This window comes from Myotis daubentonii, chromosome 12, assembly GCF_963259705.1.
Source record: "Myotis daubentonii chromosome 12, mMyoDau2.1, whole genome shotgun sequence".
NCBI lineage: Eukaryota > Metazoa > Chordata > Mammalia > Chiroptera > Vespertilionidae > Myotis > Myotis daubentonii.
This window is the reverse complement of record NC_081851.1, coordinates 61,875,931-61,897,128: the sequence shown is the minus strand read 5'-3', so window position 1 is coordinate 61,897,128 and position 21,198 is coordinate 61,875,931. Positions and strand designations below refer to the sequence as shown.

Genomic DNA, 21,198 nt, shown 5'->3' with positions numbered 1-21,198 from the left:
CTGTATCCATCCATATTCATAATGGACCTAGTTTTAAGCTCAATATCTTTTTCACTTAAACAAGCAGCATTCTAGCACATGTCTAAAAGGAATGTGGCCGAAACCGGTTTGGCTCAGTGGATAGAGCATCGGCTTGCGGACTGAAAGGTCTCAGGTTCGATTCCGGTCAAGGGCATGTACCTGGGTTGCGGGCACATCCCCAGTAGGAGATGTGCAGGAGGCAGCTGATCGATGTTTCTCTCTCATCGATGTTTCTAACTCTCTATCTCTCTCCCTTCCACTCTGAAAAAAATCAATAAAATATATATAAAAAAATAAAAAATAAAAGGAATGTGTAATATGTTTATGTCATATGTATGCTATATATTTTTTGCCAAACACATCCCCATATGACTATAATATTGGTTCAAATTCAAGTTCACTATAATATTCATATTATGCTTGCTATACCCATAAACAATTGTTCTATTTTAATATGTATAAAGTTTACCTTGAATTATCTTTTTGTGAGCTATATCCTGTTTATTTCCTTGGTATCACTCTAATTTTTCCTGGATTATGATTTTTAATCTAGTTTCCCATGAGTGTACTCCATCTGACCTACTTCTCACATCTATATTAATGATGAAGTAACATTAATTCTAAAATAATCCTGTATAAAATCAGTATACTTTTTTTAAAAAAATATATTTTATTGATTTTTTACAGAGAGGAAGGGAGAGGGAAAGAGAGTTAGACACATCAGCTGCCTCCTGCACACCCCCTACTGGGGATGTGCCTGCAACCAAGGTACATGCCCTTGACTGGAATCGAACCCGGGACCCTTTAGTCCGCAGGCCGACGCTCTATCCACTGAGCCAAACCAGTCAGGGCTAAAATCAGTATACTTCTAAATAAATAAGAAATAAATGAAATTTCCAAAGATTTAAAACTGAATAATACAGATTCCACCAACTCATTGGTTATGAGTTTCTATGAGCTCAAATAAAACCAAAATATTCAAGTTAAAATCTTACCTTTAAAGTAAAAAGTACAACCTAGTTGCAAAAATATTTATTAACAAGCCCTGTAACATTTAATGAAAGGGAAACTAAAAGCAAAGATACTTAAAGAAAGGAGATGGTTTTACAGATCCATAAAACAAGTGGGCTATACTGAAATAGAAAAATCGCTGTTAAACACAGGAGGCATAGGTCATTTTCACAACCCACATAATATTTTTTGGACTGTTAATTACTTCTACATCAGAAGATAATGACAAACTATATACAGCATAAGGAATTGAAACAAAAACAGTGAGATGAAGAACCTGAATCCATATATATTAACCTCACTGATATGATTTTGAAACATAAAGTATACTGATTTGTTTGAAAAAAAGGTGAAACATGCTTGGTTCATTAAAAATAAAATGTAACCAATTTACGCTCCCCATCTACATATAGTTTTATAAAACTAGAGGCCCGGTGCACAAATTCGTGCACGGGTGGGGTCCAGCCGCCCCATCCTGATGGGGGCGCATCGGGCCAGGCTGGTGGGGGAAAGGGGCTGTGGCTGGCTGGGGGGAGGGGTTGCAGGAAGTTGGCCGGCAATCCCCACCCGATTGGGGTGTTGGGGGCTGATGGGGGTGGGGCCAGCCGGGGGGAGGAGAATGGGGGTCAATTGGGGGTGGGGCCAGCCGGGGGGAGGAGAATGGGGGTCAATTGGGGCCCGGATCAGGCTGGTTGGCTGCCGCAGTGCGTGTCATAGCCAACTAGTCATTCTGGTTGTTCCACCATTCCAGTCGCTGGGCTTTTATATATATAGAAGATAGAGACCATACCAGCCATCCATCAAATCAAAATAATTACGGCACTTAGCTACGGTTCCTTAAAACATGGCATGATATAGGGCAGGGGATCGGTGAATGAGAAACAAAACTACCCTCAACGTTCAAATTTTCATGTATTCTGTCACATATTCCAACTCATGTACTTGGTTTTTAAAAGACAAAAAGAATATGATCGCCCTAACCGGTTTGGCTCAGTGGATGGAGTGTTGGCCTGAGGACTGAAGGGTCCCGGGTTCGATTCCGGTCAAGGGCATGTACCTGGGTTGCAGGCACATCTCCAGTGGGGGTGTGCAGGAGGCAGCTGATCGATGTTTCTCTCTCATTGATGTTTCTAAATCTCTATCCCTTCCTTCCTCTCTGTAAAAAATCAATAAAATGTATTAAAAAAAAAAAAAGAATATGATCTACTCATATTAAATGGCAGTTTAGGTGAAATCAGGATCTAAAGGGAAGAAAGGGTATAAAAAAGAGAGCACCTAGGAAGACTAAGGGATGGACCTGTGTAAGATACCTTGATACCTTGTGCTCTCTACCTACTGGTTTCTATGAAATCAAATGAGATTTCTTAAATTCTCTTGACTTTATGCCGATTTTCCTGCTCTTAAAAGGACAACTGAATAAGCAGTATTTTAAAGTTGGGATACAGGCTCCAGTTGTTAGACTCTGAAATTTCAGACTTTATAGACCCACTAGTGGCCCAGTGCAGATTTGTGCACATTGAAATGAAATTAATCAGAAGGCGGCTGGTGGGATGGGACTTGGCAAGATGGGCTGGACATGCCCTGGAGCCAACCTCCCACGGTCCCTCCCTGGCTGGCCACACCTGGGGCTGGGCCTCGGCTCAAAGGGCACCTATAGAATGAGCGGGGTCCCCCTGGCAGCTGGGGCCCCTTGGCCTGGCCTGTGGGGATCGGGCTGACATCCCCCAAGGGGTCCCAGAGTGTGAGAGGGCACTCTGCAAAGTTGGGGCCACTCGGCAGCTCCTGCATTGAGCATCTGCCCCCTGGTGATCAGTGCACGTCATACCTACCAGCCGATCAGTCGGTTGGTTGGACGGATGGTCACTTAGCCTTTTATATATATAGACTAGAGGCCCGGTGCACAAAAATTTGTGCACTCGGGGAGGAGTGGGGGTCCCTCAGACTGGCCTGTGCCCTCTCGCAGTTTGGGACCCCTCAGGAGATGACCACCTGCTGGCTTAGGCCCGCTCCCCAGGGGATTGGGCCTAAGCTGGCAATCAGGCATCCCTCTGGCAGCCCGGCAGCCCTCGGGGGATGTCCACTTGACAGCGGGGAGCAGGCCTAAACTGCAGTCGGACATCCTTAGCGCTGCTGAGGAGGCAGGAGAGGCTCCCACCACCACCGCTGTATTGGCAGCCATCAGCCTGGCTTGTGGCTGAGCAGAGCTCCTCCCATGTGAGAGCGCCCTGACCACCAGAGGGCAGCTCCTGCATTGAGCATCTGCCCCCTAGTGGTCAGTGTGTGGCATAGTGACCAGTCATTCCCAGTCCTTCTGCTGTTAGGGTCAGTTTGCATATTACCCTTTTACTATATAGGATAGAGGCCTGGTGCACGAGTGGGGGCCAGCTGGTTTTCCCTGAAGGGTGTCCTGGATCAGGGTGGGGGTCCCGCTTGGGTGCCTGGCCAGCCTGGGTGAGGGGATGATGGCTGCTTGCAGCTGGTCATACCCCCTTCAGGGTGGGGGTCCCCACTGGGGTGCCTGGCCAGTCTGGGTGAGGGGCTGAGAGCCGTTTTCAGGCTGGCGGGTGACTGAAGCTCCCAACCTCTCCTATTTTTCTTTTTCTTTTTTATTCTGGGATTTATTTACCTTCTATGGCTGTCACTGGAACTGAGAGCCGGCTTTAGCTCTGAGGCTCGGCTCCAGCTCAGACCTCGGCTGCTGAAAGCAGGTATCTGGGTTTGTTTGGGTTCTATAATTGAAACACTGTTGCAACTCCAGCTCGGCAAGCTGGCTGAAAGCATGGGGATTGTTTAGCTTCTATATTTGCAACATTGTTTCTTAGAGTGCAAGCTCAGAGCCCAGCAGCGGCAGGCGGGAAACCTTGGCTTCCTCCTTCACGGGAGCAAGCAAGCTGCCTGGCTGCCGGCCGCCATCTTGGTTGGCAGTTAATTTGCATATCTCGCTGATTAGCCAATGGGAAGGGTAGCGAAGTTACGGTTAATTACCATGTTACTCTATTATTAGATAGGATAGTCTATTCAAACTCTTCCAACAATGCTCAGAATTAGGATATAAACAATTAATTCATCCATCTGTGTTAATTCATTGTTGCATATATAATTCACAAGAAAGCATTAGAAACAATATTACTTAGAAAAACTAGACATAAAAAGCATGCACAGTACCTTTTGATAAACAATGGAGCACACAAGATCCTTGACAGCAGATAAAGATAGTTCCTGAGCTTCAATGGTAACACTCTCCCGTGTGAGGCCAATTTGCAGTAGAAATGAAATTGTATGCACTGAGCCTCTGGAGTTGGTGAGTGACGGTGCACTGAAGCTTCCATTAGAGAGCCGGGCAGAAAGTCCTGTCTTTGGACTTGAACATGAAGAAGGAGTCGGAAGCACAGCAGGAAGAGGTGCAGGTAACACAGACTTCTGGGCTGATGGAGGGGAATTGTTTGCAGACATCTGCCTTTCTTTAATCTTTTAAAATAGTTGTCAATTCTTTTTCAATGGTTATGAAGAAGCTTTTAAAATCTCAGCAGGAAAGAAAATGTCTGTACTTTTAGATTTAGTTGAAAACTTCTTTATTTCCTCTTTTAAGCTACTCATAGTGATGGCTGCAAGTTCTACAACTGTGAGTTAAATGCACAAAAGGTCGCTACTTCCCTTAATATCTTCATCAGAGAAGAGTTGACTGCTTACTTCCTAAACATCTTCATTTATTTTCCTTTAAGTTTACTCTTGTCTCTCTAAATTTCAGAAAATACATTCTGAATAAAACTTATTTTTCTGTCAAGATAAAAACTTCCCCGTTTATAAAAAGGTGTTTCAGATTGATTAATTCAGTACTTATCCTTTGGTTCACTATTTGATGGGATACTTTCTCAAATGTTCACTCCTTAAATCACCTTCTCAAATGATCTCATTTTCATTTTTAGGGGGGTAAATATTTCCATTATGAAGTACAAAGCTTTTTAAAATAGTTCAGGTATATTTCATTTGATGAATGGGTCCATCGAGAAAAGTTGATTCTGAGATGTAGTCAGCCTGCAAGGAATTTTTAAAAAACTTTTAATATTTTATACTCATTTGACATTTTAAAAATGCAAGAATATCTATAATTTTTCAAATGAGAATTTTTGATTGTATGTTTATAATTCACCAATAACTCCTAATGGGTGGCCATTTTTTTTCTAGTTATCAGAGCCATTTTTTTCACTTCAGGGAAAGCCTCCTGCTTCAAATAATAATAAGAAGAACCCAGAACTCTAAATGAAATCCTGAAATTTGAAATCAAACACTTTTATTCCACAAATACACACTGAGTTATGACAGAGGGAACACAGAACAGCAGAAGGGACAAAAAAGAAAAATAACAGTCATATTGTCATAGAAATAAAATAATAAAATATGTCTACTCAGCCATATAAAAGATATATAATTGTCCTGACACAAATTGAGAGTATTCTTTCTTATATTAAAGTCTAATTCTGGCTCTAGCTGGGTTGACTCAGTGGCTAGAGCATTGGCCTGCAGGCTGAAGGGTCCCGGGTTCGATTCTGGTCAAGGGCATGAACCTAGGTTGCAAGCTTGATCCCTAGCCCTGGTCAGGGTATGTGTGGGAGGCAACCAATCCATGTGTCTCTCTCACATCAATGTTTCTCTCTCTTTGTCTCTCCCCCTCCCGTCCACTCTCTCTAAAACGCAATGGAAAAATATCCTCGGGTTTGGATTAACAAAAACAAAAGGCTAATTCTGACAAAATATAATTGTTGCGTTGCTTTGTTGGCAGATTTCTTTCAGAAGTCTAAAAAAGCTGGTGGAGATATACTATACAAGTTATATGGCCAACAAGTAATGTGAAAAACATACTTATGATGGGGAATTCAGCAGAAAATGATCTCATCATAAAAGACTTCTAAAAGTAAAGAAGAGAACAACTAGGCACCATTACATATGTATCACACTTTTTTAAAAGGACAGTTCAAAACATAAAAAGAAGGTATAACCCCACACCAAACCAATGGCTAAGTGAAATGGCTCACAAGAGATGAATCTTCCTAAATTCCATTTAAATACCTGTAAACAATTCCAATAATAAAAAAGAGGGAAGTATCCAGTGAGTTTGCAGAATGACTCTCTGGAGAGAAGTTAATGGGGCTAAAAAAAAAAAATAGGATGAACATAACAGAACAGCAAAACCATACAGATATAGTACCAGGAATGAGAAAACTAAAACACACACACACGAAGGCTTGGGGAAAAAATGCCTAAAGATAACAAAAGGTTTTATAGCTACATTTAAATAAATGATTATTATCCCACCTTATACTGTATAGCACTTAATCCTACAAATATTTCACATACTTTATCTCACACTATCTCTTTGGAATTTGTTGGGGCAAACATAATTTCTGCAGGTGAGAAAACTGAAGCACAAGCAGATAAAGCAATTTGCCCACCATGGCTATTAAGAGGTGGGGACGGGGGAGGGGGAATTCGGACCCAAGTTTGGTAAAATATACTATTTCTCAAAGAGAACAAGGAACTGAGAGAATCTCTGCTCAGAGAGGATGTTGTTAAGGTTGAGAGAGTACGTAGAGAAGGCAGAATTGCTCAACTTGTATTTTGTTTATCTTCTCTCAGTTTTCCAACTACGGTTGCAGAAGAACACTGAGAACTGAAACCTGAGCCTGGTGAATAAAAGAGGCTAAAACAACTTAATGTGAGTGTAAATCTTCAGGTCCAGATGCAATCCATTCCATAGTGCTAAAGCAATAAACAAGTGTAATCACAAAGCTGCTATAATCTTGGAGAAAGAGCTCAAAAAGAGAGAACTAATCATGGCCTGGAGATGGGTCAGAGTTGCATCAAGTCTTGTGGGCTGGCAGGAGTGGGAAGCAGATTTCAGAAATTACAGACAAATAAATTTAATATTAAGCCTTAGTCAAAGCTGAGAATAGGTTATATATGAAATGGTTTTTGAATACCTAAGAATGGTTTTGAATACAATGATCACTGGATATCAGCATGAATTCAAACAGAACAAATAATGTCAAATCAACTGCACTTAGATCTTGGAAAAGAATGATTTCTAGATTTCTAATAATAGCTCACAGTTATTGAGCTCTATCTGTCAGACACTTTTCTAAGCACTTTATATGTATTACCTCATATAATCCTTCCAACAACCCATTTTATTTTATTTATTTTTTTAAAAATATATTTTATTGATTTTTTTACAGAGAGGAAGGGAGAGGGACAGAGAGTCAGAAACATCGATCAGCTGCCTCCTGTACACCCCCCACTGGGGATGTGCCCGCAACCACGGTACATGCTCTTGACAGGAATCGAACCTGGGACCTTTCAGTCCGCAGGCCGACACTCTATCCACTGAGCCAAACCGGTTAGGGCCCAACAACCCATTTTATGGTTGAGAAAACAGGCTTAGAGATTAGAGTACTCACCCAAGATCACACAACTGGCAAAACCAGAAGAAAAAAAAAATAGTGTATTCTGGCCAAAACAGTACTCAAGATGGTTTTCCAAGTGACTTTTGTATATATGTTGCCTGAGTGTGACTTGGATAAGCTTGCTGCTCTATTAACTTAGATGAGAAAAGTCTTTAGGAAGGGCCTTGGAAATCTTTCCTTGGAATCTGACAGGTCGAACATCATTTCTGCAGGTGAGAAAACTGAAGCACAAGCAGATAAAGCAACTTGCCCACCATGGCTATTAAGAGATGGGGAGGGCATTCGGACCCAAGTTTTGTAAAACATACTATTTCTCAAAGAGAACAAGGAACATGCTTCCAAAACTCTAAGATTCTACAATCTGGGAAAAATAAAGTAAAATTAAAGTGAAATGTAACAAGGCTGTGAGTAAAGCTTTACATTTAGTTTCAAAAAGTTAAATGTGCAGTATAGAAATGGAGAAATGCTTCTTAGAAACTGTTCATAAGAGGAGTTATAAACCCAAGGGTCTAACAGGGGCTGCTAATATAACGGGTGACTAAAAGAACTGCAAACTTAAACCCCCAGGACACTGAGAATACATCTGCATCCATCTGTATACTGGTTGCCAGTCAGCCTACTTTACTAGTGTATTCATTTCTACGGTTCACATTTTTAGAGCTGTATTGATTTTTTAAAATAAGATAATGGTGAAAACAATGTCATGTGACAAAATATGCTTAACAAAACCAAACAGAATAATGGTCTTCAAATATTTGAAAAGGTGTTAAGAAAATAATAGGTTTTATTCAGCATCACTGCAGAGGATAGAAGTAAAATGCAAATAACAGCACTACTTATTTACCTCACAGGTTGTTGTGAAAACTGAGCTAAGTACCTACAGTATTTAGATGAAAGAATTAACTAATCTCCTACTTTATGCTAAATAATGCAATTGAGATGCAATACTTTATTAAACCTTTGCAACAACTCTGGAAGATTTATTTAATTCTATTTTATAGAAAAGGAATTAGAGCTTGAGTAGTTGCTTGTCCAAAACTACCCAGCTAATAAGTGATGGGACTGGGTTTCAAACAAAAGTTTCCCAAAACCACTGTTCCTTCTACTATTTCATCCCACCTCCAACACCACAAAAATGGAACAGGTTTTCTTATGAGGCAATGAGCTCCTTAAATATACCTGACTTGAGTGTGAATTTTAAAAAGCTGATCTGTCATTAAAAATAGTAGTAGAAATATCTATGAATAATGTGCAGGTTAAATATTACAAAATACAAGATATTGCTATGTTCAATAATAATTTAATTTTAATAGATGTCTTCCACTAAATTTTCATTTTATTACACCTGTTAAAACTAGCCAAATAAAAGTAACTGTCTAGTAATACAATCTACTAATTTATCAGAATTACTGATAACTATTAATAAACTACATAAATGTTACACTTATAAACAAAAAAATATTTTTAAAACTTTCAGCATGAACACAAATAGAAGAAATTAAGTGAGCTGTCATATTAGCTTCTGCCCACTCATCCCATCTGTTTTTCCTCTCCCTGTTTTGTTTTATGGAACTCTGATTTGCTTTGTAAGATGCAACAAGATGTAAGGTACAAAATATTAAAACTAAATATACGAGAAATCTAAAAGCTCTAATTTATTTTGCCTTTATGCTTCAATGAGAAAACTGAGACAATAGTACACATAAATTTTCATCAATTAGGTGTATTGGTTTCTAACATCTATGAATTGGCAAGCATTTCTAATATGCTTATTTGAAACATCTGGAATATGCTTTTGGGGAGCTTTCTGTCACATATCCCATTCAAATAAGGTCATATAATCTGTCACCTTTGTTGAAGGGAATACAAAGATATCTTCAGCTGAACCTACCCTATTATTAGAGACAAGTAAAACAAAGGCCCCGGAGTTTAGGGGGGTTTTAACTGAGTGTTACTTCATGGTAACATTACAAGTTGATCTACCTTTCTCTCCCTCTTCCTCACCTCCCAGCTATCTCTTAGCAATGCATCTAATTAGAAGAAGCTCTAACAGTAGCATTATCACTCAACAAATATTTACTGAGTGCCCATTATTTGCCAGACCGTTAGGAGACACTGAGGTGACCAAAGCAGACATGACTACTGCTCTTTTTTTAAAATATATTTTTATTGATTTCAGAGAGGAAGGGAGAGGAGAGAAAGATAGAAACATCAATGATGTGCCCTAACTGGTTTGGCTCAGTGGATAGAGCGTCGGCCTGCGGACTGAAAGGTCCCAGGTTCGATTCCAGTCAAGGGCATGTAGGGGGTGTGCAGGAGGCAGCTGATCAATGTTTCTCTCTCATCGATGTTTCTAACTCTCTCCCTTCCTCTCTGTAAAAAATTAATAAAATATATTTAAAAAAAAACAAACATCAATGATGAGAATCATTGATTGGCTGCCTTGTGCCCTTGACTGGAATCGAACCTGGGACCCTTCAGTCCACAGACCAACCCTCTATCCACTGAACCAAACCAGCTAGTGCCTACTGCTCTTTTTGAAGGTTACAGTATGATGTGGGCCATATACATTACACAAACATTCACATAAATAGCAAGGTAACTACAAATTACAACAAGTGATACGACAGAGTATAATACTAAGAGGACCTAATTTCAACTGGGGTCTCAGGCAAGGTGTGCCTTTGAGGAGGTGGTATTAAAGTTGATATCTAAGGATAAGTAGGAGTCAGGGAAGCAGAGTGAAGCAAAGAGGATTCCAGGAAGACAAAACAAATACTTCAAAAGGAAGTTCATTATTTAGTTTAGCCAGTGTTCTTTTTGTACTCAGTAAAGGCTAAAGTGAAAAGGTAAAATGTTTTTTTTCTATTCGGAATAGCACAATATTTACCATGACTTTCTATGAGTAATGGGTTTTCCTGATTCAGTTTAATTTTGTGTGCCAGGAATGCTGATGAATAGGGGGTCTTTTATTCACCTGTTGACATGTGTATTTTTTCAGCATGTAAAAAAGCATGCGGCCTTTTTCAAAGCAATACTGACCAATGTCCTGAGGTCAATGTCCATGTTTTGCCGTATCCCAGGCTTGACTTTGCTTAGTAATACTGATGTTGCTTTCAACTGCATATTGTATTATTAAAAAATTCAAATAACTTTGCGGTTGGGTTTTTTTTTTTTTTAAAGAATAGTTTGTAGCAATCCTTAAACCTACTTATGTATTTTAAAAAATATAACTATTACCTTAGATTAATATACTTTTTCTCCTAAGAGCTCACATTTGACTACATTGTTGCTGCTAAAAGTCTGCTTATCCAAAGCAGGGGTATTTCACTCTTAGTTTTTCCACTGTCAGAGATAACATAGAAAGAAAGCTCACCAGGTCTGCCCTCTGCTCAGGCACTGAAATGTTTATCCAGTAATAAGATTACAGACTGCCAGTCTGGCAATGTTGAATGAATCTATGTTGGGCTTCATCACCAATCCTTACATCAGTCGTATCTGAGAAATCGGATTGGCTGATAGCCAACGAACCATTTCTCACATCCTGCCACTATAAACTAAACATGTGAGTGGAGAAAACTTTTTTCTATACTGAAATTAAAATTCAAACATCTCCCAAGTATATTACCTCAAAAAAAATGTTTTTCCACTAATGAGATAATTGCTCCAAAGAGTCACACACACAAGTTCAATTTGAATTACATAATGGGAGAGACTCAAAGTATTATCAGTACAGAAAATTGTGGATCATAAGTATGACTAGTATTAAACCAAATTAAAACTTGTATTAGCAAATAACTTCCCCATATTTCAAGTGCTGTAAAAGCAGTCTCTTTTAAAAAAGAGCAGTAACTCCAACATGATGTTTACACCAACTTTAAATGTCCTTTCAAAAATAAAAGCCCCTCAAGAAAGTGCATTTAAATGACCACTATTCATTTAAATGAGTATGTGTTTTTTTCAATACTTATATAATTTTTAAAATTTAATGCCCCAAAACTTGATTAGGCTTTTTTTTTTTTTTTTTTGAGCGCGGCAGTGTTTACATGAAAAACAATCCAGTGAGAGAGAAATTTCTATTTTAAAGAGGTCACCTGATGAAACTGAAAGCTAGTAAAATCTGCATATTTAAAAGACTCACTACCTGGGATGCCTCAAAAATTAGTTTCAAGATATAAACCGGTCAACATTCCTGAATTTGAATCACCTAAAAAGTTAAATGCTATCTATATACCAAATGATTGAGCCTCCGGGTGGAAACTGGCTTGCCAAATAGCCCAAGCTCATCTGATCAGACAGACTTACCACGTCTATATTACCTACTGAAGCAAAGCCTAGCAACATGAAGGCTCCTGGGACACATTTGCTCTCAATCCAGATCCTAACAGGGGAGTAGGAAAAGGTTCCGTTATAAAGGAAAACCGGCCCAGACCTGGGTAGGGTACCTTATGGATGCCTTTAGCAGCAAATCCAGATAATTGCCAGCCCTCACTGCATCCGAAGTCGGAAAGTGAGATCAAAGCAAAACCAGTCGCTAAAACTGTAAAAGGAAGGACGTCAGCATTCAGCACGTGTAAGAGTAACGCAGTAGTAACATTTTTCGAGGCACAAACGAAGGCACCGAAAAGTTTGTTTCACTTGCGACATCTTAGACAGAGCTCATCCAGGCTGGCTCGTACAGAGTAGTGGTGCAGGGTGTAACTTATCCTTTCTAATCAAAGATGACACCGATAGCGGGATTTCCTGTGGGGATGGGTGTGGCCGAGAGGCAGCTACGTCCAAGCCGCCAATCTGTGCGTGGAGAAGTCTGCAGGTCGCACACACGCCTGCCGCTCGGGGTCTAGTCGTGCCTGCAGCCGGCGGGGCCCACGCTTCTGACTGCGATGACTTCAAACAGAATATCCAACCGGCACCCGAGTGGCGTGGGTTGTTTTTATTGCTCCAAGACACAGTTGCACTCCTCTGGGTTTCATCTTAAGAAAAACCTCCCCGGGGGGGTGAACAACTCGGAGCAACGCTGCAACTTGCACAAAACTTATAAACGGCGTCAGGAAACTGGGGTGGGGGCTCCCGGTCTCCAGACACCATGTCCTCACCCCCTGGAGACGGGGACACGGCAAAGTGATGAAAAGAGAAGGAAAAGGCTCATCCAAAATCCCGGAGCCCGGCCGCCGCCGCCGCTCTGGCGTCGGGAGCTGGTCTGAGGAACCCAGGACCGCCGGATCCTGACCGAGGGGCCGGACGCGGCGGTCGCCCACGGAGCGCGAGTCCCTGGTGGCCTGGGCGCCCACGCCGGAACTTGGCCCCATCTGGCGGCCGCGCCGGCGCCCCCATCGCCGCGGCGCCCCCCGCCCGCCCCCCGCCGCGCGCGCCGCCAACTTCCCGCCCAGCCCGCGGCCGCCGCCCAGCCCCGCGCGGGGTCCCAGTCCCGCCGCCGCCGCCGCCGCCACCACCGCCGCGTGCGGGGGGGTGGGGGAGGGGCCGCCCTCGCCCGACGGGCCCCGAGAACAAAGCGGCGGCCGCGGCGGCGCTAACTTTTTCGGTGTCGGCTGCGCGCTCCCCGGGGCGACTACTTACAGAGGAGGGCTCGGCCGTCCGTGAGAAACTCCGCGCCCGCCCGCCCGCGCTCGGGTCTCGGACGAGGCGCCAGCGAGGCTTCACGCGCCTCGCAGGATCCCGCCCGCCGCAGGCGCCCCTTCCTCCCGCCTCCTCCCTCCTCCCTCCTCCCCGTCCCGTCCTGAGGCCCGAGGGCGGGGGGCCCGGGCGTGCGGGGCGGGGGCGCGCGAGGGGCGGGGGCGCGCGACCGGCGCGGGGCCTGCCGGGAGCTGTAGTTTCTCGGAGAGCACGAGCGGGTGGTAGCCGCGCGTGGGCGACACTCACGGTCCTCACCCCGCGCGCGGGGGCGGCGGGACCCTGGGTTCCTCGGGCTCGTGCCGCCCCCTCCGAAGCCGCGGCGCGTCCGGGAGCGCGGGGAGCGGGGCGCGCTGCGCGGGGTGCCCGGCGTGGCTGCGGAGCGGTCTCTTTCTCTCGTGGTCCGCTCCGGCGCAGGCGATGGTGTTGGGGGGGCGGGGGGGCGAGAGGGGCCGGCTGGGACGGGGGCCGCGGAAGGGGTGCAGAGCCGAGCGCAGTTTCCACCTGAGATCCCTTCCCCCAGCTCCCCACCTTCCCCTCCCCGGTGCTGCCCTGCGGGGGGCGGCTGGCCGAGCCCCCGGCACTCGGCACCCGGGCGGACGCATCCAGAGCCCCCGCCGACCGCAGAGGGAACTGAAGTAGCTCCTTGCCATGTGTTTCGGGGTTCCTAGTTGGCCATCTTTAAATTCGAGGGCGCACCCCGGCCATCCGAAGGAAGTGCGGTCAGGAATCACGGACCCAGGCTTCTCCTGGCCGGGAATCCAGGTGGCAGTGCCAGGTGAGTGGGGCAGGGGTGGGAGTGCGGGTGAGCATCTAAGGCAGCGGTTCTCAACCTTCTGGCCCTTTAAATACAGTTCCTCCTGTGGTGACCCAACCATAAAATTATTTTCGTTGCTACTTCGTTGCCCACTGTAGTGTTGCTACTGTTATGAATCGTAATGGAAATACCTGATATGCAGGATGGTCTTAGGCGACCCCTGTGAAAGGGTCGTTGGACCGCCGAAGGGGTCGCGACCCACAGGTTGAGAACCGCTGATCTAAAAGAAAGACACGCCGTGTGTTCAATCACTGATGGTTTATGTGAGAAAAGCCCGAGCAGCTGTCCCAGAAACGACCTGATTCTCCTTATGTCAAAATGTTACCCCCAAAGTAAATGGTGTGGAAACAAGCGAAGGGCTGCAGTCAACAATCCTCCCACCCCCAAGCAGAGGTCAAGAGGGCAGTTTTTGAGAACAGAAAGAAAGTTAAGTGGGTCCTTACTTTTTATACCAAGTCATCCATCTTAATGACTGTCCCAGGATTGAAAGTTAATAAGTGCGAATTTTGCTCTGGCCGGTGGGCTCAGTGGTTAGAGCGTTACCTGAGGACGGAAGGGTCGCGGTTGGATTCCCGGTCAAGGGCATGTACCTGGGTTGCGGACTCCATCCCTGGGTGGGAGGCAACCAGTGGAAGTATCTTTCTCACATAGATGTTTCTCGCGCTGGCTGATCCTCCCCCCACTCCCCTTCGTCCCTCTCTCTAAAAGCAATCAATAGAAAAATATCCTTGGGTGAAGATTAAAAAAAAAAAAAAAGGGGAAGAAGAAATGAGGGTTTTAAAATAATTTCTATCAAAGATGGGACAAGTAAAATCGTATAAACCCTAGTCCTACTCTGAAGCTATGTTTTTCAAAAAACATTCTCAGGAATGGGAGGCTGCTAAATGTCTCGCATCCAGTAGTAGCTCTCATTCCACCTAATTATACCTTATTCTTCAGATGGTCCTGCCATTCTTTCACTGTAAAATTGAAAGTAAATTCAGTTGTTTACCTTCTTCTTCTTCTTCTTTTTTTTTTTTTAAGAATGCCCTTACCTAACTTTGCCTTTTTCTTCCTTCCACTTCCCAGCAGACGTTTTAGTCCAGCCCCAAATATCCTCTCTCGCAGGATTCCCAGGACCTCATTGGAGCTGTTTACAGCCAGTCTCACTAGTGACTTCCATTTTCTCTCCTGGTCCTTAAAGAGACAGATGTTACTCTTCCTAGAAGCAACTTTTCTAAACGAATCAAGCTGCTATTAGAGGCTTAAGGATTTGTGTATGTGTGTGTGTTAGAATTCCACATAACACCTCTCTTTTCTTTATTTGCATTTATATGTGGCTTTATGTAATTTACCATTTGATTATATATTATTTTTTTTAATTTTTTTTAATCCTCACCCAGGCATATGTTTTTATTGATTTTTAGAGAACGAGGAAAGGGGAGAGAGAGAGAGAGAGAGACAGAGACATTGATCGGCTGCCTGCCACATGAGACCACTGGGGATCAAACCTGCAGCCTAGGTGAGTGCCCTGACCGAGAATGGAACCAACAACCTTTTCATGACACTTCAACCAACTGAGCCACCTGGCCAGGGCATGTTGATTTTATTTATAATATAGTTAGACTAGAATGACCTGAGCATTTTACTATAATTTGTACTCTGATCATACACTTCAAAATCGCAAGTATCTTTAGAAAGAATTCTGACTTCATAGGCTTTAAGTTGTCTCATAGTTCCTTAAATCATGATGAAGTGTTTAGCTGAAGGCTAATTGATGTTAATTTAGTTTGTCCTTTTTCCTAGATTCCCTTTGAGACTTTCCAGTCCTTGATGTATTGATTCAATAATTGTTTTTTGAGAGGCTACTATGTGCAAGGCACTTACTTAATAGATCTACAGGTAAAACAGCTGTTCTCAGGAACCTAACGTGCATTAAACAAGATATGTGAAAATCTCTAATACCGAGAAGAGAGTAAAAAAAAAAAAAAAAAGGCAGGAAGCAAAATAAATAGCTAGCAGATGTTAGAGAAGCACAAGACATTCCCCTGACCTGGGGAAGGGGAAGTGCATGGGAAAAGAGAATTTAGCTAGGTTTTGAAGAAAGAGTAGGATTTGGAAATATGGGGAGAGGAATGGGGTTGCGGGGGGTGGGGGGGGGGGAGAAAATTCTAGGTGTAAGCAACAGTGAGCAAAGGCACATAGGTGTGAAAACATGGGCACATCTGTGAACTAAGCAGTTCAGTTAGGCTGAGCCATTGGGTTTTTTTTCTTCACAATTTAAAAAAATTGAGATGTAATTTATAAACCATAAAATCCACTCTTTAAACGTGTGCAATTTACTGGGTTTTAGTACATTTATAAAGTTATGCAATATCACACCATCGAATTTGAGAATATTTTTATTACCACCAAAAGCAATCCCAGGCCCTACAGCAGTCACTCCTCATTACCCCCTGAGTTGGCCAGCCCACCCAGTGGGCTCCCAACAGAGTCACACGGGTGTTTGCAGTTAGAAGCCCTCACCTGAATGGTGCGTGTGGAGGGGATACTGTCAGGGCATCTGCTGCATCTGCTCCATATGGCTGCAACTTCCGTCTTACAAATCTGTATCTCTAGGCCCCAACTCCTGCCCATCTCTCTAAAAAAAAAAAAAAAAAAGGAAAAATATCCTTTGATCTTTCTGTAACCACCTGAATGTCCCAGAGAAAGATCACAAATTCAACGTGTCCCTAACTGAACTCATCTTTTCTTCTTCCTCTACATGTTTCCAATCTGAGCACATAGTACCACCGTCTGTTTAGTCATCCAAGACAGAAACTTCTTAGTCAGCCTAAATTCCTTTTCTCTTTTCTCCACATCTAATCGGTGGCTAAACCCCACCAATTTCATACAATCATGTTTCCTGTGTTGTATGCCCTTTCTTCTTTTCCACTATTACCATCTTAGTTCAGGCCTTTCATTAACTCTCACCTGATCTACTGAAAGGATTGAAGAGATTTCCCTGCCTCGAATCTTCTCTTCTTTAACCCACTCTCCGCTCTGCCACCAGAGCAATAGTTCTAAAATGCGGAATCGATCCTATGATTCCCTGAGCCTCAAATCCTTCAGTTGCTGCCCTAACCGGTTGGGCTCAGTGGATAGAGCGTCAGCCTGCGGACTCAAGGGTCCCAGGTTCGATTCCAGTCAAGGGCATGTACCTTGGCTGCGGGCACATCCCCAGTAGGGAGGGTGCAGGAGGCAGTTGATTGATATTCTCTCTCATTGATGTTTCTAACTCTCTCTCTCTCTCTCTCTCTCTCTCTCTCTTTCCCTTACTCTCTGTAAAAAACCAATAAAATATATATATTAAAAAAAAAAATCCTTCAGTTGCTAACCAGTGTCTTTCTTGTGCTAACTTTAGAGCACGGCATGCCCCCTTCCAGGGGCCCCTTCCTGCTTTCTCATATTGCTAACCCCCATTCTTCATATATCTAGGACCTCAGCCAGTGGTGGACTTTTGTTCATGCAACACCTGTCTCCCCTTTTTCCACCTGGTAAACATTTCAAAGACTCATTCCATTCCAGTAGTCTTCTGGGATGCCTTTCCTGTCTACTTCAGGCCTGATGGGAATAACCATTCCTTTCTTCCATAGCACCTGTGACACATCTTTACCCTAATCTCTCTCTAACTAAACTGTAAGAGAGCAGGCAGGAGTCATATCTAATTCATCCTTACATCCCTTGAAAAGTGCCTTTCCCAGTCTTAGTCTTCCGCTGACATGGTTGAATACTAGAAATTTGGGAGTCATTGCAGAGGGTGGAGAATGAAACTATGGAAAAGGATGACATTACCCTGCAGGAAGGCCAGGGGCAGGAATTACATTCCTTGGTGGTGTGTTATGCTGAAGGATGCAGGATTCTATGTTTGACTCCAGAGCCTCTGTGCTTTTCACTAATCAGGTAAATACTAAAGAAGGTCCATTCTATTTGGCAATGATAAGTTAATGATTTGTTGACTCTAGTGAAAGAGGTGTCAGGAGAAGACTGAGGGCCAAAGGCAAACAAGTGAATTGAAGAGGTAAATGGATGAGAGGAAGATACAGAGAATACACTGGTAGTTCTCAGATTTTCAGATTTCAATGACGAATACATTCACAAAAAATTGGAGACAGAGTTGTCAACTTCTTGTTTTGCTGATTAAGAACATTAAAATAAAGCAAGAGTTCAAAACCACTAATCATTAGGGAAATGCAAATAAAAACTACAGTGAGATGCTACCTCCTACCCATCAAGTGTTGGCAGGAATTTGGAAAAGTTGGAATCCTTATGCACTGTTGATAGAAATGTAAAATGGTGCAGCTGCTGTGGAAAAACAGTGGAAAAATAGCTATTCCTCAAAAATTAAAAATAGGATTATCATATGATTCATCAATTATACTTTTGGGTATATATCCAAATGAATTGAAAGCAAGGTCTTGAAAAGATATTTGTACACCCATGTTCATAACAGCATAAGCCAACCAGATGTCCATTAGACGAGAGAATAAGCAAAATGTAGTGTATACATATAATGGAATACTATTCAGTTTTAAAAAGGAAGGAAGTTCTTATACAACATGAAAGCATCTTGAGGACATCATGCTAAATGAAGTAAGCCAGTCACAAAAAGACAAATACTGTATGATTCCATTTACGTGAGGTACCTAGATAGTCAAATATGGAGAGACAGAACGTAGAATGGCAGTTGCCAAAGGCTGGAAGGAGGAGGGAATGGGAAGTCATTATTTAATGGGTAAAGAGTTCTCGATATGGATGGTGGTGATGGTTGTGCAACAATATGAATATATTAAATGCCTCTGAACTGTACTCATAAAATGGTTAAGATGAGAAATTTTATGTTATGTGTATTTTACCATAATTGAACAACAGCTGAGCAAGACAATAAAAAAACAAACTCAAGATTTATTAAGTTAATTTAGAAATTATTATATAATTTTTAAAATGCAACATCAGCCGTAACCGGTTTGGCTCAGTGGATAGAGCGTTGGCCTGCGGACTGAAAGGTCCCAGGTTTGATTCCAGTCAAGGGCATGTACCTTGGTTGTGGGCACATCCCCAGTAGGAGGTTTGCAGGAGGCAGCTGATCGATGTTTCTCTCTCATCGATGTTTCTAACTCTCTATCTCTCTCCCTTCCTCTCTGTAAAAAAATCAATAAAATATATATATTTTTAAAAAATGCAACATCAAGTATGAAGGAAAAATATAAGAATGAAGATTAGCTTTTTTTATTAAATACAATTACCTTATTAATAATAAAACACATTTTTTTCTTAATTTTCTCATTTTGTAACAGACTGAGAAAACATAGTCCTGAACAGGCGTTAATATGGAACTGGCACTTGAGAACTAATGGTGTTAGCTACATTAAAATGGAAGCAAAGGGCAAGAGGACAATAATGAAAGAAGGTAGCAAGGTTCATGGAAGATCATTGTGTACCTGTTATTATTGGTTAGGCTGTACTATTACATACTATGATGCATCAGATACTCTTTATATTTCTGTCAGGCACTCCTTTAAGTAATCATAATGTATTTGTTTTCAGACATTCAGTATTTTATTGAAAATGTAGTATACTGCCAGTTCCCTACTCTTGTAAAGATTATACTTTCAAAGTCTTTTACAAATTAAAGTATATGCTAAAGATATGTGTGTGCGCACTGTAAAATCATCATCATTATGTAACTAGCTGCATAATTTGATAAACATATGAAATACTAACACACAGAGATGTGCATAATTAGGCTGTTATCTAACCACTACGCCATGTTTCTCTCACAGTTTTGGTCTCTAAAAGGCCTGAGTAATAATTTATACTGTATCCTGTATTGTCCTGAATGTCATAAGCCATTAGCTTGTTTTCTGATTGGTGTTCATTTTCTGTAATCTAAGAGTAGAATTTAAAGAAGGAGACCAGTTTGCCTCAATGTGGAATGAAGATGCATAGTTTAGCCTGGCCAGCATAGCTCAGTGGTTGAGCGTTGACCTATGAACCAGGAGGTCACGGTTCGATTCCCCGTCGGGGCACATGTCCAGGTTGTGGGCTTTATCCCCTGTGAAGGGCATGCAGGAAGCAGTCGATCAATGATTCTCTCTCATCATTGATTTTTCTGTCTCTCTCCCCCTCTCCCTTCCTCTCTGAAAGCAATAAAAAACTAAAAAAAGAAAAATTAAAAAAAAAGATGCACAGTTTATCTATGAGCACTTCATTTGTTTATGAAATTTCCTCCCAGCCCACTTTTCTAAAATTACAATTTTGTTTCTTCTTAATTTGAAGTATATATTTAATCTTAATCTGTTAGAAGGATTTTCTTGGAGAACTAAACAGATACATCATGAAAGTAAATTAATATCATTTGCTTTCTTACAGGTCTCTAAATTCAAACTTTAGTGTTCCCCATAATAGGTATGTGACTTACTGAGTAAAACCCACAAAAGATCATGGTTTGACCAGTGACAGAAGGGGATTAGTCTCACTAAAATTGTATGCTGAGTAATTTAGCTTCTTTTTAAGGGAAATTTAGGTACACTCTTGGCCTGGTGCTGATGCTCAGCTGTGTTGAAATGCTTTTTCAAACTTTAAAATTGAAGGTGGATAACTCCATTTAATTTATTATAGTCTGGATAATGATGTAAATACAGACCATTGGGCAGAAAGGATTTTTTATGACCACAGTCTGTATTGTTTTAGAAGTCCTAAAACGCTTGAAATACTATGCTAATATTTTCAGATATATATAAATAAAACAAACAGCATAAATTCATTCTAATTTTAACCAAAAATAAAGAAATATATATGAACATATGTGGTTTAAGGCAGAATTTGGGTTATGATAGTGTGTTGCAACTTTCTATTATTAATAGCTATGTGTGGCATAGTCAAATTGTTTTTTAAATAACTGTTGCTATTTTCTGTGAATTTGTGTCATTTTTATTTGCTTTTTAACATTCTAATTTTGAATCCTGTGGAAAGAGATTTTAGAGTCCTTCTTCCTCTTTTATTTGAGGCTGCTGTGCCTCACCTGAATCTTAAAAACAAGCTTTATTTTTTTGCTATGACTTGAAAATTATTCTTGGAACAATTGTCCTTTCATGAAGAGTCAGAAAGGGCCTAATTAACCATCACAATTAATACTGTATCAAGATGACAAAATAGAGAAAAAGAGTACTTTTATAGTTAAATCTGATTACAGTCTGTGTAGCCTGATCAGTAGAAAAACCTCACAACTTTATATCA

The 21,198-nt window shown here is 41.9% G+C and overlaps 2 protein-coding genes across 7 annotated transcripts in view; one reads left to right on the top strand and one right to left on the bottom strand.

The window, feature by feature from the left end:
* The window catches only part of PRKD3 (protein kinase D3), a 68,786-nt gene extending 55,576 nt beyond the window's left edge, over nt 1–13,210 (bottom strand). For 3 of the 6 annotated variants that reach the window (XM_059660106.1, XM_059660110.1, XM_059660111.1), the window contains exons 1-2: nt 13,071–13,210; nt 4,198–5,067 (exon numbers count right to left, since the gene is read on the bottom strand). In XM_059660106.1, coding sequence (XP_059516089.1) covers nt 4,198–4,485 — 288 coding nt within the window. In that variant the 5' untranslated portion in view covers nt 4,486–5,067; nt 13,071–13,210. Of the gene's footprint in view, nt 1–4,197; nt 5,068–11,816; nt 11,835–11,938; nt 12,626–13,066 lie in introns of those variants that run through there. The other 3 variants (XM_059660107.1, XM_059660108.1, XM_059660109.1) reach the window with 3 other exon arrangements.
* Nucleotides 13,211–13,761: 551 nt separating this feature from the next.
* QPCT (glutaminyl-peptide cyclotransferase) overlaps nt 13,762–21,198 on the top strand; it is a 42,136-nt gene continuing 34,699 nt past the window's right edge. The window contains exon 1 of the mRNA XM_059660123.1: nt 13,762–13,902. The gene's annotated coding sequence lies outside the window, so the exon portion shown is untranslated. The remainder of the gene's footprint in view (nt 13,903–21,198) is intronic.